The sequence below is a fragment of the Solea senegalensis genome, linkage group LG16 (genome assembly GCF_019176455.1).
Source record: "Solea senegalensis isolate Sse05_10M linkage group LG16, IFAPA_SoseM_1, whole genome shotgun sequence".
Classification (NCBI taxonomy): domain Eukaryota; kingdom Metazoa; phylum Chordata; class Actinopteri; order Pleuronectiformes; family Soleidae; genus Solea; species Solea senegalensis.
In genome coordinates, this window is record NC_058036.1 from 13,837,760 (window position 1) to 13,857,412 (window position 19,653).

Here is a 19,653-nt window from a genome sequence, read left to right on the forward strand (position 1 = left end):
AGCTGCGTCCAGCTGCTCACGCTGGTCGGCATCAGCGTGGAACGTTTCCAAGCCATTGCTTTTCCTTTCCAAACCGAAAGGAGGAGAGCTCGCGTCCAGGTCTGGATCCTCTCCATCTGGGCCTGTGGTCTGGTTCTGGCCGTGACCTCGCTGACCTTATCAGAGGACGCTCTTCTCTACTTGCTCTGTCGCTCGCATGTCCTCCCCGACGAGAGGCCGCTTCATTCGGATCCTTTTGGAGCGTTCGTTCTGGTGCCAGTGTGGCTGCTCTGCATCAGCCTCATCGTCGTCCACTACGTCCGGATTTTTAAAATCGTGAGGCAGCACCGGAAGAAAGTGATAAACCACGGAGTTCACCTGAGACCGACCGTGTCGGAGCACGTGTGGGCGTGGATGAGTGTTCCGCCGCACGCCGCCGCCGCACGCACACACTTCAAATCTCTGCCGTCTGCGTGCTATAGCAGCGGCTGCGTGCTGCCGCGACACACCGTCCTCCTGGTGGCAGAGGCCGGTACTGCCACTGCTGGAGGAGGAAGAGGAGGAGGAAGAGGAGGATGTGTCGTGCAGAGACCTTCAGAGATCGTGGGGGCCGTTTGCCTCATGACGCCCGGGGCCAGAGAGCGAGGGAAGAAGCACCTGGAGGGGAAAATGGCGCTGAGGTTCGGTTACATCATTGTGGCGTTCACACTCTTCTGGCTCCCCCTGGTGGTCGTTCTGCTGGTGAACGTCAGCGCGCGGCGCGACTCAGACAGAGTGAGAACAAACTGCACTTATGATTGATTTAAATGTTTATTTATTTATCTGGAAAAATATGATGTTAATTTCACTTCAATACTGACAAAATGTATACATTCATACAGTATATACATATATACGTGTACATGTATATACACATATATACACATACATACAGTATATACATATATACATGTATATGTATAAACACATATATACACATACACACATATATGTGTATGTACAGAAGAGTGAGGGCCACATGTAAAAAAATCTTTTGAAAGAAAGAAAAATATAAAACATCATGAATTATGTGTGTGTGTGTGTGCGTGTGCATGTGTGTGTGCGTGTGCATGTGTGTATGTGTGTGTGTGTTCCCCTCAGTTACTGCTGCAGCTGGAGACCTCAGGCCTGGTTCTGACTTGCATGCAGGCGGCCGTGGATCCTCTCATCTACACTCTGGTCACCAGACAGTTTCGCTCTGAGCTCAGTAAAATCCTCTCGTCTTTCTCAGGATGTCCACAGAACCAAACAACCTGAGTCAAAACCACACACTCATATGTACGTTTCCTGTCCTCATGTCCTCGTGCCCTTGTGTCCTTGTGTCCTCATGCTCCCCCTTATCTCATGATTTAAACTTTTTATACCTCTTTTTTTCTGTTCTGGTGGAAAAGGGTTTCCATCGGATGTTTATTACCTGCTCCACTGTAATATTTTACTTTTGTGACACAGTAGATTCTATACTATGTGATGTATGTATTATTTTCAACGCCTTGGTTTAATAAAGGTCAAAAAATGTCTTAGTGTTGTATGTTTCAAGACCACTTTAACATGGTCTTGGTCTTGTGTTGGTCTCGGTTTAGGCGGTCTAGACTACAAGACATGTTTGTCCTCTCGTGTGTTTAAATAAATTATTGGTATTATTAATAATTCAAAATGAGACAAAAAAGTCATAGTTTAGTATGTCATCCAAAATGTGACAAAAAAGTCATACTTTAGTTCCAAAATGAGACAAAAAAGTCATACTTTAGCACGCAGTCCAAAATGAGACAAAAGTCATACTTTAATACGTCCAAAATGAGACAAAAAGTCATACTTTCGTCATCAAAATGAGACAAAAAAACGTCAGTCCAAAATGAGAAAAAGAGTACAAAATTCATAAGTATGAGACAAAAAGTCATCCTTTAGTAAGTCCAAAATGAGACAAAAAGTCATATAGCGTCAGTCCAAAATGAGACAAAAAGTCATCCTTTAGTACGTCGTCCAAAATGAGACAAAAGTCATACTTTAGGTCCAAAATGAGACATAAAAAGTCCTTTAGCACGTCGTCCAAAATGAGACAAAAAGTCATACTTTAGTACGTGGTCCAAAATGACATAAAAGTCATCCTTTAGTCGTCTCCAAAATGAGACAAAAAGTCACACTTTAGTTAGTCCAAAATGAGACAAAAAGTCATCCTTAGTACGTCTAAAAATGAGACAAAAAGTCATCCTTAGCACGTCCAAAATGAGACAAAAAGTCATCCTTCAGTACGTCCCAAAATGTGACAAAAAGTCATACTTTAGTACGTCGTCCAAAATGAGACAAAAAAGTCATACTTTAGTACGTCGTCCAAAATGAGACAAAAAAGTCATACTTTAGTACGTTGTCCAAAATCAAGATAAAACGTGAGACGTCATAGCAGAGTGAGACTCACTTTTCTTAATCCCTCTGATTCTTCTCGAACGATGAAGAACTTAACGTGAAACCATCGTCACGTTGAAACATTTGTGCTGACTCAGCAGATTTCAGAATCATTGATTAAAGGTATAATGTTGTGTTTTCAGTGTCTGTGAAGTGATTCAGACTCAGGTAAAGAAGAGAACACAGACTTCAGTGTTTGTGGCAGATATACTGTAGATGTTTTATCAGGTGTTTCACAGTCGGGACACAAGACAAGGTCATACAGAATATCCAGCACCTGACAAGATACACACAGCAGTAGTCTGAACAACGACAGGTGGCATAGGAGGGCAAAGCAAAGAGACAGGAAGGAGAGAAGGAAAGAAAGGGGGAATAAAGAAGTGAGAGCCCAGAAAAAGAGAAGTAAAGTTAACACAAGAGACAAACACAATCAAAGACAAAGAGCTCTGTGTTCTTTGATCATTTGACACTTGGTGCAGAAACATCAAACCACCTATATGTATACGTATATGTATATATACGTATATATGTATATATACATATATGTATATATGTCAAGTCACGATAAGAACCCGAACTCCTGTTTTGACTGGACGACACCAGCTGTCAATTACACTGGCGTCCGCTCATACTTGTGACATATTATGGTCTATTTTACTCTACATGGGAACATCATTTTCAGAATAGCGTTCACACCTCACATTAAGTGAGAAGTAGAAGCTTATTTGCCCCCTAGTGGTTATACAGTATATTTTGACTGACTCCTTGACCTTGTCCATTTTATCCTCGATAGTCCATGATCTCGTCTATTAAAAACCTGGACTGGACTCTGTGGAGCTGATGGACTTGAGGAATAAACATCAAAGGTCAACGTCCACACTTACAAAGGTCAACTTTGATACTAAATACTAACAGGCCGATGCCCCGCCCCCAAGTGCCTTGTTTCTATATGGTCACCATGACAACAGCCATCCCTCCATAAAAGTTCTCAAGAAGACAAAGTGAAGAGAATCTTTTTTTTAAGGGAAAAAACATCAAGAAAGACAAAAAGTACAAACATCAAGTTTCCTATTACCACAAAGAGTACACACACGCACACACACATGCACGCACGCACACACACATGCACGCTCTCAGGGGCATTTAATGCCAGCACACTACTAAAAACGCGTGTACAGCGTCTTTGTGATGACATCAAACCTCTAACGTGCGCGTGTAAATTCATTCACTTTCAATGGACAGACGGGCGTCACGTAGGCGCCACGTGGGCGCCACGTGGGCGTCATGTGGGCGCCACGTGGGCGTCACGTAGGCGTCACATGGGCGTCACGTAGGCGTCACATGGGCGTCACGTAGGCGTCACATGGGCATCACGCAGGTGTCACATAGGCGTCACATGGCGTCACGCGGGTGTCATGTAGGCGTCACGTGGGCGTCACGTGGGCGTCACATGGGCGTCACGTGGGCGTCACATAGGCGTCACATGGGCGTCACGCAGACGCTGCAAACGTGTGCAGGTGTGACTGAAATAACCTCAACTGTCACATCGCTCTCTCTCGGTAACACATGGACTGCTTGAATTGTGAAGTGAATCATAAAGTAAATTATTATTTGTACACTGAAACGAGCGTGCGCACGGGCGTCCGCTGCGTTCTCATGTGACATGACACGTATCACCCTTCATTATTTGGTGTACTCACAATACACATGCCTGTACGCACGCGTATCACACGCCTGTTTTTCAGTCTTTATGCAGTGTGGGCGACGCAGTTAAGGTGTTTTAGTATAGTGTGCTGGCATAGGCCCCTGATACACATACACACACACACACACACACACGCACACACACACACACACACACACACACACACACACACTTACCCAACAGTTTGGAAAAAGGCGCTGAGTGTGAGGAAGAAAAAACACTGACGACTATAATGACTGAAAGCAGTGTTGTTTACACAGGAGGGCGAGAGACAACAGGACAACACTGAGAGAGAGGGGGAGAGAGAGAGAGAGAGAGACAGTGGGAGAGAGAGACAGCTTCACTGGTTCTGCCAAACAATGTCAAATATTACAAAATATTCTATGAACAATATTCACAAAGAGTTCACGGGAAACGTTTGTGTCAGAAACTCTCGGCAAACGCCGTGTGCTTTCAGCTGCGGTGATTATGGGATGTTTTTTCACGTGGAGAATTGAAGTTAACGCGAGGTCCGTCTGAAAACTACGAAAACAAATGAATCTTTAAACTCAGGCACATGTCGTGTAAAAGGCTCCGAGCCGAGGGTTTCTGACAGGAAACACTTTCACACACGGAGACTTCCCCAACATTTAAAATCCACTGAGACACACTCACACACTCACACACTCACACACACACACACGCACACACACTCACACACACGCACACACACACGCACACACACACAACACAAATTTATCACCGACAAACACACGGAAAACTGAGAGGAGGAAAGATTTGGTTCCTTCTGCTGAAAAAACACCAGACAGGGGAGAGTCCAAAACCCGGGGGAGGGCACGGTGACACACTCGTCTCAGACACACACACACGCGCACACACGCACACATGCAGGCCGACCACTAACATGAAGACACTGTTTCTGAAAGCCGTCCTCTGTCTGCACAGAGAGTCCATGCCATCACAGCGCTCGACCAGCAGAGGGCAGGCTCCACCACAGCTAAGACTAGGAACCATCATCATCATCATCATCGTCGTCGTCGTCGTCCTCAGTCCTCCTCTGTCCCTCAGTCTGTCCCTCAGTCTGTCTCCGGGAGTCTTTTCTTTCCTTAAATTCTTCACGTCTTCACAGCGCAGACACCTTCACAACGTTCTGGTGGGCGGGGCCCACGGGCAGGTGGGCGTCGCCCTCGGGGGTGGTTACTGGCGGCGTGGGAATGCTGATGATCGCCGTGGTGATCTGGCTGCTCTGGCAGTTCAGCGGTGCCGCGTCGTCCACGCGCATGTTCAGACTGGAGCGACTGCAGGGGTCAAAGGTCAAAGGTCAGCGCTTCATCTGAAGCTGCAGTCTGTATTTACATGAAACATCACGAACCTCCCACGTAATCTGGAACAAATGTAATTTAATCTGTTTAATTTACGCAGCTAATGAAAAACTCATCTTAAATACACAACTACAAAGAAATTACAACCAAATGATTTTACATTCATTAATCTCACTCCCTCTTTTAATCTCCTACCTAATCCCCCCGCACCCTGTGTGACATTTAATCACAAATGTGTTTTTATAAACTAAACTAAACTTAAAAACTAATGCTAAATGCAGACAGACAGACAGACAGACAGACATACACACACACACCTGGTGCTGAGTGGTTGGATGTGTATGGTGCTGAGCTCCTGCAGACCACGGGGGTGGGCGTGTCTCAGCGGTGGCATGTGGGCGGGGCCGCTGGCGTTTGGTAAGGGGGTGTGGTGCTTCTTGCTTCGGCGGGTGCAGCACGTTCCCGTCACGCCGTCCTGGCTGGAGAGGGAGGGGCTTTGCGAGGAGTAGTTCTGGAGCCCCGCCTCCAGGTAGCTCTGCTGGTAATACTGCTCGTCCACAAACTCGTGGTTCTGACGAGAAGACGGCGAGACATTAAAGAGCTGGACACGTGTGTCCAAACACACAGAGGACGCAGGACTCGCTGTAGAACATACACACACTGAAAAACTGATTTGATCTCTTATCAAAAAGTCTATAATGAGTTCAATGTTTTTAAACATCAGGGACTTTTTCTATGGTGTGGGGTTTCCAGTCAGATGTAAAGATATAGATCAATATAAAGGTCAAACAATGTTGATTATCAATTCCATCAGTTTAAGTTCTTTTTTTTTATGTTTTTTCTTTTTTTTAAACAAAATAACTGTAACAAGATTTCTGTGTTTTCAGCTTCTAAAATGTGAAGATTCTCTGGTTTCTTTGCTCCATATAACATTTGAAAACATCATCAGTACAACATTTTGTAGAGTAAACAAGAACCAGATTCATCTAAAATGTGGTTTAGTTTTTCAGACTAAATCAAAATAAACACTAACTTACATACATGATAATTTTTAAAGTCCACATCTTTTACAGGGTTAGGTCACTTATGATATAATAATACATTAGCTAATGTTGATCATATTATTACAGACTCATTTTGCAATATTATTATTATTAGTTTTTTTGGTTGTGAATATATATATATATACATATATGTATGTATATATGTATATACATATACATTTTTCCCCCCGGCCCCCCAACCCTCCCCCTGACCAGACTAGAAGTTCACTGAATCCTCAGGTCATTTTGACTTTGAGGCCCCTCTCGTGGACTGAATATAATAGTACGGCGGGCTGGATATGGGCCGAGAGCCTTGAGTTTGACACATGAACATGAATTTAAACTACTTAAATATATGTGTGGGTGTGTGTGCGTGTGTTCACTCACAGTGGTTTTCTCCAGACAGTGCAGCAGGTGGTGATGTTGGCTCTCTAACAGAGAAGTCGACTTACTCAACTGTTGTTCCTCCTCAGTGGAACTCTGTGACACACACACACACACACACACACACACAGGAGAAAGTGAGAGGTCTGCTGTCAGGGTGACAGTAATCAGGTGTGGGAGGTGGGCGGCGGCCTGCGGTCGTGTCACTACCTGCTCTGAGAGGTTCATCTTGTACGGAAGGTGCTTGAGTTGGAAAAGGAAGACAAAAGCAGAAGAGACAGGTTCAGGTTTTAATGGTGTTTGAGAACATGAGTGGATCTGGACTTTAACACAACTCACACTCACGGAGTCTGAAACTCAGGAACTCACTCAACCATCCAATTATTTTCAAAGATATTTCAGTTCAGATACATATGTGTATCTATATATATGTATATTATATTATACTTATATATCTACAGATTCTGCTTTAAAACACTGTAACACTTATTATTATTACTATTATTATTAATAATAATAATAATAATAATAATAATAATGATAATAATAATGATAACAATAACAATAATAATAGTATAAAACATGATAGTCATACAGTCAGGATTAACGTGGGGTTAGTGTTCTGTTACTAGTGGAACAATATTGTAATATAACATTCCAAAAAATGTCTTTGCTGTAACAATAATAATAATAATAGCAATAATGCTAATGATAATAATAATAACACGAATAATAATAATAATAAAAAAATCATAATGATATTAGTTAAGGTGTTGTTTCTCAGCACAAAACATCGCACACACACACACACGCACACACAACAGATATGAACTGATCCTGGTCTAATCTGCACTCAAACATTGAACATTGGTCAGAAAGTTTGTTGTTGTTTTTTAAATCATGGCTGTTTTACAGAATCTTGTGAATATTTAGGCGATGACTCTTAAATATTGTGGCATGAATCACATGGTCCACAGTTGACTTGACTGCAGACTGTCACAGCGTTTCAGCGCGTTGCATCAGTCTCTCGCAGCAGAATCAGCTGTTTATGAAAGAAAAACAAAAAGAGAAACAGAGTCCTGATCGTGTATGCACCACAGCAACGCCCAAAGGCAGCTGAAATGCCCCGTTTGGAGGATTTGTAGAGGCAATTTTGTGTTTGTTAAGCGTGCGGCTGGTGTTAAAAGAAAAACACTGTGAGTGTGTGTCCTCGTCAGGGTCGATCTCCTGAGCTCACGCCGTTTATCTGCTCCTAACAAAGATCACAGTGTTTTCTTCAACGAGACAACGTGTGTGATGATGTCCTGACGTGTGGTCTGTGGACATTTCACTCTGCAGAAAAACACAGATGTTTTTGTCTCAAAGTGGTTGACGTCCCACTGGTGTCTCTCCCTCTCTGTCTCTGCAAAAACACCGTCAGACAGTCGGAGCTTTGGTCTGTGAACGTTTCATGGTCGTGTTTGAACTGTGGCCTGTGGACATCTCCTGTGGACACCTCCTGTGGACATCTAGAGGACGTCTTTCTCGTTGACCCCCCCCCACACAACTCATCTTCCACGATAAAAATCAGAGGTGTGTATGTTTTTGAACTTGAGTGAACATTTCATGGTCGTTTTACTCTTCAATAAAACACCAAACATCTGACATGTGACCTTTGACCTGATGATATTTTGTGGATGATTTTCTCTCTGGTTGAACTTGGACAACAGTGCATGTTTTTTTTATATTGCAAAATAAAAGTTGTTCGAGTTAACATTTTAAACTCTTTCAGAGTGTCTTTTCTTCTGCAGATGTGTTTTATTGGTTTCACTCAAACTCTTATTTTACTTGAGTTATTTTTGAGTGATTTCTGTGCAAATAAAATGAAAATGAAAGTGGTGAACAAATCAACACATGAACTAAAGCGACTCGTTGTTCAGTATCAGTCTTTGTGGAGGCGATGGCGATAACTCAGCACCCGGGCGGCTGCCATACTGTGAGAGTGGAAACAGCTTGACACAGTGTCGCCCTGCATGATGCCGTGGACGCCGCTAGTAAATAACAGCCTTGATATTTACTAGACCACACTTTACCTTCCTGTCTGACACTGTTTGTGTTCTCAGTGAAACAAAAAACGTTTTCAAACCGGTTAAATCACAACTTTGTCTGGTCGCTTTTTGACATGTTTTCTCTACAGAGCTCCCCCTACAGTTTTACAGGAGTACACCACCGGAAACATCCATCATCTTCCTCTTTTATTCTCAACGTGTCCGTGTCTTTGCTGGTGGGCTTCCATGCTTCTGTGTTCAGGAACAAACAAACTGCTTTTTTGCCATTTAAAAACTCAGTTCAATGTTTCCTCGCTCTGTCCTTTCCTCGCTCTGTCCTTTAATCGCTCGGTCATTTCCTTGCTCGGTCATTTCCTCGCTCTGTCCTTTCTTTGCTTGGTCATTTCCTAACTCTGTCCTTTCCTCGCTCGGTCATTTCCTTGCTCTGTCCTTTCTTTGCTTGGTCATTTCCTCACTCTGTCCTTTCCGCTCGGTCATTTCCTCGCTCTGTCTTTTCCTTGCTCGGTCATTTCCTCCTGTCTTTTCCTCGCTCTGTCGCTCTGTCATTTCCTGGCTCGGTCATTTCCTCAATTGGTCATTTCCTCGCTCTTTCCTTTCCTCAATTGGTCATTTCCTCGCTTGGTCATTTCCTCAATCGGTCATTTCCTTGCTCTGTCCATTACTCGCTCGGTCATTTCCTCGCTCTGTCCTTTCTTTGCTCTGTCATTTCCTCGCTCTGTCCTTTCCTTGCTCGGTCATTTCCTCACTCTGTCTTTTCTTTGCTCAATCATTTCCTGCTCTGTCGCTCTGTCATTTCCTTGCCTGGTCATTTCCTGCTTCGGTCTTTTCCTCACTTTGTCATTTCCTCGCTCTGTCGGTCATTTCCTCACTCTGTCCTTTCCTCAATCGGTCATTTCCTTGCTCTATCCTTTCCTCAATTGGTCATTTTCCTTGCTCGGTCATTTCCTCGCTCAGTCCTTTCCTCAATCGGTCATTTCCTCGCTTTGTCCATTACTTGCTCGGTCATTTCCTCGCTCTGTCATTTCTTTGCTCGGCCATTTCCTGGCTCTGTCCTTTCTTTGCTCTGTCATTTCCTCGCTCTGTCCTTTCCTCGCTCGGTCATTTCCTCGCTCTGTCGCTTTGTCCTTTCCTTGCTCTGTCCTTTCCTCGCTCTGTCCTTTCTTTGCTCTGTCAGTTCCTTGCTCTGTCCTTTCTTTGCTTGGTCATTTCCTCGCGCTGTCCTTTTTTGGCTTGGTCATTTCCTCGCTCTGTCCTTTCCTCGCTCGGTCATTTCCTCTTCCTCAGTTCCTCCCACAACAGTTTTCTCTGCTTCTTTTTTTCCAGCTCAGTCACGATAATTGTCCAAACTAAAGCTATCACTGCCTTGATCTTATAGTCGGTATCTGTCAATGATTTTTAGGAAGCAGTCGTCAGCCACCAGGGGGCGACTCAGTTTGAATGACGCAGGCAAAAACTGACTTCAGTCAAATCAGCAGACAACATTCTATTATTAGTGAAATAAAAAAAGCTTGTGTGGTTTGAAGCAGGATGTTTTTCTTACCGTCAGCTCCAGAACTTCGTTGAAGAGTCCGTTGCGTTTGCTGTGCAGGAAGGCGGTGGAGCTTCCCTTCTTTGATAATCGTATCCTGGCCAGACGAGCTTTCTGCAGAGAGAGAGAACAGGACACACATGTTAGTCATCGCACATACACACGATTTTCTCTGAGTCCAGTTTAAAACACCAGTTAATGATGAGATGAAGTGATGAACAGTTACAGTAAAGTCATTTTTTTACTCTCACGTTATAAACTCTGTGTGTAAAGTCAGGCTGAACTTTCTCTGTTCCCTGTGTCTCCGCGTCCTCACACTCTTTATCACTTTATGGACATTTGTGCTGACACAGCGCTCCCGTGGGCCTCTGGGATCAAACCTGACTTTGTGCTCAGCCAATAGTGCCGTCTCTCCGGGGTCACTGTACAAACAGGAGCGTGTGGCCGTGGCGACGTTGCCAGGCAACTCCCGTGCTTAATGGAGGGGACGCTAAGAACATGTCCTTCTAGACTGAATCATGTTGTACGCACAACAGCGCGTGGACAGTGTCTATGCGGTGACATCAAACTTCTAACGTGCACCTGTAAATTCATTCACTTTCAATGGACAGACGGGCGTTGTAGCGCATACTCCTACGTGACGGGTGAACTACGCCTCAAATACGTGACATGAAGGCCACGCGTGACTGTTAATGAGTGTACAGACACACACTGTGTTGTGTTTGTGGAGATCAAACAGCGAAGAGTCATTCGTGCCACGTGCAAACGCAGCGGACGCCTGTGCGCACGCTCGTCTCAATGTACAAACAATTATTTACTTTATGATGACGAATTTTGAATTTAACAGCTGCTTCACAATTCAAGCAGTCCATGTATTACCAAGAGAGAGTGATGTGACAGTTTAGGCTATTTCAGTCACACATGCACACGTTAAGGCGCCTGAAGCGTTGGCTGCAGTGCAATAGTGACACACGCGTTAACGCCTATAGTGTGTGCATGCCTATAAGGGGTTGTTGAGGTATATCAGGGACTGTACCATTACTCAGGCGCCAAACTGAGGAAGAGGCTAAAATACAAATTAAAGTCATTTTTTTAAGATCTGTGCCTCAAGTGGGGGGGCACAAGCACTCTTGGGGGCGGGCCTAGCGACAGGTGTGCTGACAGTTCTACACAGATCAGCTGTTACACACAGTCTCAGGTTCATACGGGATTGTTTAGAAGAAAGCAAGAGCTTATAGATGAATCCCCCATCAGAGCTGTCAGGATATTTATATTTTGAAGTCGCTGAAATTATTCCGTAAATAAATAAAAAATTTAAATAATTAAAATAAATAAATAATTATTTAAAATAAAAACATTTATTTTAATAAAAATAAATAATAAATAATATTAAATTAAATTAAATACTAAATAATTATATGTACATTGAGACGAGCGGAGGCGATGCGGTTAAGGTCTAAGTATAGCATGTGCACACACACACACACACACACACACTCTCCTTCTATGCTATCAGTATACCCAGAACGCCTTGTTAGGAGTTAGACTTTTATTTATTTATTTCTTTAAAGTTGAAAGTAAAAGTTTAAAAATCCACAGACTCGTCTGCAGAATGTGGCTCAGTGAAAAAAACGAGCTATGAGACCAGATGAGGTTCTGCCTTTGAACTACACACACACACACACACACACACACACACACCTGCAGCTCATCTTAAAGGTTGCCTTTATACACTGACGTTTCTGCCACAAGGAAATGAAGTCAATCCTCTGAGGCATGTTGCTCTGTGATACACACACACACACACACACGCACATGCACACGCACACGCACATACACACACACACACAGCAAACCATGACACAAACCAGTCAAGAGCCTCGGAGGAAAAAGAGAAGAAAGCAGAAGAGAAATTGGTGAGAATTTGACTCTGAAATAAAATCCATGCGGCGTGGACAGAGGCAGGAAACTGAACCAAGGCGAGAATTGATTGTGAGGAAATCACGTCGTCCTCCCGACACCTCGGGCCGCAGATATCTGCGTCTGCAGCTTAACCTCAGACTAACACCACTCACACACTAAAGACTTTTGTTAGAACTGGATTACAGAGGCAGGTGCAACAGCTGCTGTGATATTGAGTTTACTGGATCGCCGCCGCCGAGGACGACAGAGAAAAACAGATTTTAGCCTCTTAACCAAAGGCTCACCTCATAAAATCTGAGCCAGCTTAAGTCTACGATATGTTTAGAATACGTTCAGCACGTAATCTCACAGTGAGACGAGGAAATCACAGAAAACCTCACAGAAAACCAGGGATTTTAACATCACACACACAGACTAAACTAAAAAACAACTCTAGCTTTACCTTAGCTTCACTTTAGCATTACCTTAGCTTTACTCTAGCTTTACCTTAGCTTTACTTGACTTTAGCTTTACTCTAGCTTTACCTTTGCTTGACTTTAGCTTTACTCTAGATTTACCTTAGCTTTACTTCACTTTAACTTTACTTTAGCTTCACTTTAGCATTACCTTAGCTTTACTCCAGCTTTACTTCACTTTAGCTTTACCTTAGCTTTACTCTAGCTAGCTTAGCTTTACCTTAGCTTTACTTGACTTTAGCTTTACTCTAGCTTTACCTTTGCTTGACTTTAGCTTTACTCTAGATTTACCTTGGCTTTACTTCACTTTAAATTTACTTTAGCTTCACTTTAGCATTACCTTAGCTTTACTCCAGCTTTACTTCACTTTATCTTTACCTTAGCTTTACTCTAGCTTTATGTTAGCTTGACTGTAGCTTTACTTCACTTTAGCTTTACCTTAGCTTTACGTTAGCTTGACTTTAGCATTATCCAGCTTTACTTCACTTTAGCTTTACCTTAGCTTTACGTTAGCTTGACTTTAGCTTTACTTCACTTTACCTTTATGTTAGCTTTACTTTAGCTTTGCCTGAGCTTTACTTTAGCTCAGAGGTTGTGTTGAAGTAGGCATGGCTTTCTTGTTCTGAATGTAATAATCTGCTCATTATTGATGTCACAAAAATCCCAGTCACTTATAAAAGTGTACAAAAATCAGATTTGAACGTAAATCTGCTGTCCTGATGTTTGAGTCATGCAGGGATTCAAACAACCAACCTCACTGCACACAAACCACAGAGACGTCCACTTCCTACAGGGAGTCATTTAGCACTGCTTAATGACGACAGCAGCGTCGTATTACACCGGACACACACACACACACGTTCGACATTCATGACTTCCTGGAGACTTACTCTAACCTTAACCACAATTACTACTTATCCTAACCCTAACCTTACCCTAATCCTAACCTCAACCTAACCTTAAAAGGCAGCGGTGAAGACGGGAACTCAACAACGCGGTTCTTAAATGAAAAATAAGGCTAACAGTGAAACTGTCAGTGAGTTAAAAAAAGTAAATGTTGTACTTCAAAGTACTGACGTTTATAACATTTACTGTACTGAAGTATCGAACTAAACCTTGTAAAAATGTCTTTGCTGTGACTTTATTTTAACTTCATGTGGCTTTAATGTAATTTAATGTAATTAATCTTAACACAACCCTAACATTAACACTTTTCTTTACTATTGTAAAGTTGTACATAAATAAGTGTTTCATTTGTGTGTGTGTTCATTTATATTAACCACGGATCATTTACAGACCATAATAAGTGGTGTGGATGTCAGGTGACATGAATATGGATGTTCTTCGTCATCATCATCATCATCATCGTCGTTGTTGTCTGAGGGACACACACCTCAGCGCTGCCCTCTGGTGTCCAGGTGAAGGTGAAGAACACGCTCACCTGTACTTTCTGTGCCCGCCTCTTGTCTGCTCTCTGGTTCTGGTGATAAATGCGGCTGAAGTTGGACACGATGACGGGGACGGGCAGAGCGATGACCAGCACTCCACTCAGAGAGCAGATCGAGCCGAAGATCTTTCCGGCGATCGTCTTAGGAACCATGTCTCCATACCTGAGCGACAGAGAGAGAGACATGTTCATTCAGTCTGACTGTAACACACACACATAATGGTGCCGGGAGCGCCCCACAAACATGTTCTCGTGGGTCTTCTTCAGACCACTGCCACCTGCTGATCACAAAGTCGTGACCAAAGTCGATCCAGACTGCATCTGTTTCTCATGCTACAGTAACTTCAGAGCCAGAAGCTCCTCCCAAACCTTCACAGCGGCTGAATAAGGCAATAAAAGCCAGCGCCTCGTTCTCCGAGAGGAGATAATATTAACCTTTCCAGAGGAGGACACGGTAAATGCCAGAGACATTTCCCAAAAGTCATTTAGTCCAATTCAATCTGAAACATTTGCAAGTCAAAAACAATCCCGTCTGCAGCTCAAAGACAGACAACGCAATTACAGTAACTGTGTTACCGTAACACGAGCAGGAGACAGAGGACAAATCCACCAGCTGAAGGAGCAAAAGCAACTTTTCTATGGAACAGAGCTTGTTTCTCATTCATGAACACAAAGAAGAGAAGCTCCTCAAACTAAATCCTCCAAAATAAAATGTGTTAAATCATTTCCAGGAGATGTTCAGTCCTTTAAATGAAACTTTGGGAAAATTCTGCAATGACCCATCTGTGGGTTCTGATCTGATTAAACACTAAAGTCACAGTCTGATGAAAAGAGTAAAACACAAAAGCTTACAGAGCACCACCCACACACGACAAGGCACCGCCCACACATGGTGAGGTACCACACACACACGACAAGGCACCACCCACACATGGTGAGGTACCATACACACACGACAAGGCACCGCCCACACATGGTGAGGTACCACACACACAGGACAAGGCACCGCCCACACACAGCGAGGCAACACCCACACAGCGCTCCATGACCACAACATCCGCAGTCGTATTTATTTATTTATTTGAATTAGGACAATGCATAATAGACATTCAACAGGACATGATACAAAAGAATACATAAATCACAAGACATTACACATTACAAGTAAACCATAGACAAGTTACATCTAAGTTAAGATTAAAACTTTGGGGCCCAAGAGAAAGAAAAAAAAAGTGAATAATTTAACTGTGAGTGCATGTCTGGTTAGTTTTCAACCATTGTTTCAGTGCAATTTTAAACTTGGAATAGGTGTCACAGTTTCTGATATGGACTGGTAGCCTGTTCCATGACTGTGTGCCTCTGATATTTTGCCAAATTTAGCCCACTTCTTCCAGGGGGTTTCTGATTTGTCCTCTTTACAGCGCTTTACAGCTCTATTCGTCTCCCCCTCCCTCCACTAGTTCTCTGACAATATCAACATGGCAGCATGCGCAGAAAACAGCGAGAGTGCCGTCACAGGAAGAGACGTCCTACATAAGGATCGAGCCGAACACTGTCCAACTGTAAATCAGTTAAAAACACTTAGGAACAGCACCGCTGATTGCCAGCAGCGAGCTGAATAAACTGCATGTTGCTGTATCAGACCGGAGACTGTGCTCCGGAGACCTCACCACCGCTGATCGCCACTGTGCTCCGGAGACCCCGCCACCGCTGATCGCCACCGCTGACCAGCTCCGGTGCTCCGGGCAGTTTAGGCCAATCGCCGCTCGCCGCTGGCGATCAGCGGTGACACAGAGAGTGCAGCACCGCTGCACAGAGAGTGCAGCACCGCTGCACAGAGAGTGCAGCACCGCTGATCGCCACCGCTGATCGCCACCGCTGATCACCACCGCTGATCGTCAGCGGCGAGCTGCATAAACAGCTGCTTTATGTGACTATATCAGACTGAGTCTGTGCTCCGGTCATGGAGGACGTACTGAACAAATATTTTTAATTAGAAGTGTCAGTTGGTCAGAATGGTCAGTTATGAGCTCTGTGTGACCTTTTCTTAACAATGTGTGTGTTTGTACGTCGGTGAAATACGTCCCCTGACTAAATACGGCGACCGCTGGCCGCAGTCTGATGTGAAGTGGTGCGAACACACGAATGCACAATAGCTTCATATATAAAATCCTCTGTAAAACACTGTGCAGCCACAAACAGCACACTTGTCCCTCCGTGTTGACATAATACCGCTCTTCCTCCCTCGCCTGCACTCTCGCAGGGACAAGGTGGAGCTAAGGTGGAGCTCGCGAAGTAAACTTACTGGTGGGGCGGTAACATTCGCGGTGAAATGCGCATTCTGCCGTCATAAGCGCAGGGAATTCAACATCGAGCGTTGTATCGCCTATACTTATACTACGGGGGACCACGAAAACATGACTGAGTATTCTTTTTCCACACTTTGGCGACTGGTAGGGCCCCCAGAGTCCTAAATATAAGTATTAAAATGGTTAAAAAGTTGATTTTGCATAATATGTCCCCTTTAATGGCTTCAGGATATTCTCTGAGATATGGGACCGAGTTGTATAACAGGAGTTTATGTGGCTGAATATCATGGCATGCATATAGACCTTTGCCGAGAAAAGGTCTAATATGTTTAAAACTGGACAGATTAAACTTAATTATATGCTCAATTTTCTTAACATGCTGCTTGAAATTCAAGTTGGAATCAAAAACTACACCAAGGTATTTAAATTAAACATACAGACTGTTTTTTTAGTGTTGAGATTTGTTTTTGCATGAACATACACAAACAGTGTCATCAGCATATAATTGTACCTTACAGCTCTACACACATCAGGTAGACTATTGACATATAGACTGAATAAAATTGGTCCCAGTACTGAGCCTTGTGGGACACCAGCTGTGCGTGCAAGAAAGGCAGATTGTGAATGATCTATTTGTACTGCTTGTTTTCTGCCCGACAGATATGGTTTTATCCAGCAGGAGACACTGTTAGAGAAATTAAAATGGGTTAATTTAGCGATTAAAACCTTATGATTAATGGTGTCAAATGCTCGCTTCAGGTCAAGGAACACAGCACCCACAAAACCACCCTGGTCTAGTAGATGTTTTACATTTTCTAGGAAATAGCAAGTGGCTGTCTCTGTGGAGTGATGCTTCCTAAACCCAAACTGCATTGGATGGAGCGAGTTCTAACTATGACTATTATTAAGATATTCAGTTAGTTGTGCAGCAACCCATTTCTCTGCATTTTTTGATATAATGGGTAGAATACTAATTGGACGATAGTTCTCTGGTTTGGTTTTGTCACCACTCTTGTATATTGGGGTAACTCCAGCAATCTTTCATGATGATGGCACTATTCCCTGTCTAATAGATTGATTTATCATATGTGCAATTGGTTTTGCAAGTGCCTCTTTGGGAAGCTTCACAAGGTGATTTGTCAGACCAAATGTGTCTCTTGCTTTTGAGTTTTTTAGAGTTGTTATTATTTTAATGACCTTAGGGACAGAGATTTCTTGTAGACTAAATATCGGTTTACTGACACCTATAGAATTACATGGGATATCAGGACATTTAAGATGCCTTGTCAATTCTTCAACTGAGATAATGAAAAATGAATTAAACATATTGACAATTTTACCCAAGTCATCAGTCAGGGTACCATTTACTTGGATCTGCAGAAAAGCTCCGCCCCCTCACACACAGTTAAAGCTCAGTCTCAGTGAAAACAAAGATAAACAACTAAAAACTCTGAGTGATATTTGAAGAATAAGGTTTTTCTTCTGTGTTCTCTGAACTTTGTTCTTTTGTGACTAGAAAGTTAAAGTTTGTGTTGTTTTGTCAACAAACCAAACCTCATAGAGAAACCCAGTGATTTTAAAATCACACACACACACACACAGGAGCTGTTGATCCACTGCTGCCTCCATCACTAAGTTCAAACTATTTCAGGTGATTTTTTTTAACTTTCAAGGATTTGGACTTGGAACTTGGACTTGGAAACCCCGCCCCTTCCTTTTAAACACGCCACTGTTCATCACACAGCTGCACTGCTACACCACTCAGCTCTCAGCCCACTTCTTGGCATTTTCATCAGTCAGTGGGCGGAGTCTGAGGTTGACTCCACCCAATGACTAACAGCATCAGCAATGTCCAGGATCATTTCACTTGCACATAAATGGGAGAATAAAGAAAGTCATTGTTGATGTCGCGGTGCAGCATCAACGATGATAAAAGTCAGAACTGTCAGAGGCTGATGAAGCCGAGCTCTTTAGGACCCAGCGGTGTGAAAGACGGTCTCTCTCTGGTCCTCTGACGGTCTCTCTCTGGTCCTCTGAGCCTCCGCTGCTCATCCATCTGCACGCTCACCTGACATTTCATGGCCAATCACTCAGACGGAAGAAACTCTGGTGACACGTCGCTCTTCAGGGACGAGGACAAACATCACCTCAAATGTCAACGAAGGAAAGCAAGGAGATGAGGGGGGAGGGACGACGGGGACGACAGACGAGCAGAGGACACGAGAAAAATCTGCCTCGAAATATGGATCGCATTAGATAATCCCCCAAACTCAGACATGAATCCTGATTTGCTGAGCTTGATCCAGAACTGGCGTCTCAAAGTGGAATGACCTTGAGGGTCACTGATCATCTAATCTGACCAGCAGGGGGCAGTCAAGTGAAAATCATTTATATCAGCTGAAAACGAAATCAATCATGATGTCACAGCGATAGATGTTGCACAGAATTTCAAAATAAAAGTGTCTGTGTTGACATGGAACGATAAACATGAATTAAAATGTATCATGATGGAAAAGTGAAGGCCCCATGTGTTCTTGAAAATAATAAAAATAATTATACACAGCCCACCTGCAGTACCTCTACAGTCCACCAGAGGCTGGCTGTGGCCCAAACTGGGCACATGAAAATATAAACATGAAACAATTCTAGAAGGCAATCATTAAAATGGATTATATTTTTACTCTAAATAATTTGAAATAACCATTAAAAATAAAATCAGTTTTCTAAAAGCTAAGAAGAGGAAAAAGAAGAAGAAGAAGTCCAATCAGGACTAATCACATCTGTGCAGAAAATCCATTTCAGCACAGATGAAATGTTAATACACCAGAATGACGTTATAATAAAAATCTCTCCTTTCATCCAACACACAATCATGTTATTGCCTAAATGATGAATCCACATCCAGAACGAGAGACAAGAAGGTTTAATCCTCATTTACATTTGTGGACGGGGAAAAAGAAACACAGAGAGAAGTTGATGAAGTGAAGGTCGTTCCGCTCACACAGAGGAAAGGTCATCATCATCACTCTCCTCCCTGAACCAATCACGCCGCGAATCACGCTGACGAATTG

General features: G+C 43.2%; 1 protein-coding gene across 3 annotated transcripts in view; it reads right to left on the minus strand.

Annotated features, from left to right (window-relative positions):
- Nucleotides 1-4,826: 4,826 nt before the first annotated feature.
- Nucleotides 4,827-19,653, minus strand: part of kcnd3 (potassium voltage-gated channel, Shal-related subfamily, member 3) — an 83,993-nt gene continuing 69,166 nt past the window's right edge. For 2 of the 3 annotated variants that reach the window (XM_044048108.1, XM_044048107.1), the window contains exons 3-8: nt 14,268-14,436; nt 10,461-10,562; nt 7,083-7,115; nt 6,876-6,968; nt 5,763-6,016; nt 4,827-5,421 (exon numbers count right to left, since the gene is read on the minus strand). In XM_044048108.1, coding sequence (XP_043904043.1) covers nt 5,247-5,421; nt 5,763-6,016; nt 6,876-6,968; nt 7,083-7,115; nt 10,461-10,562; nt 14,268-14,436 — 826 coding nt within the window. In that variant the 3' untranslated portion in view covers nt 4,827-5,246. The other variant, XM_044048109.1, reaches the window with a different exon arrangement.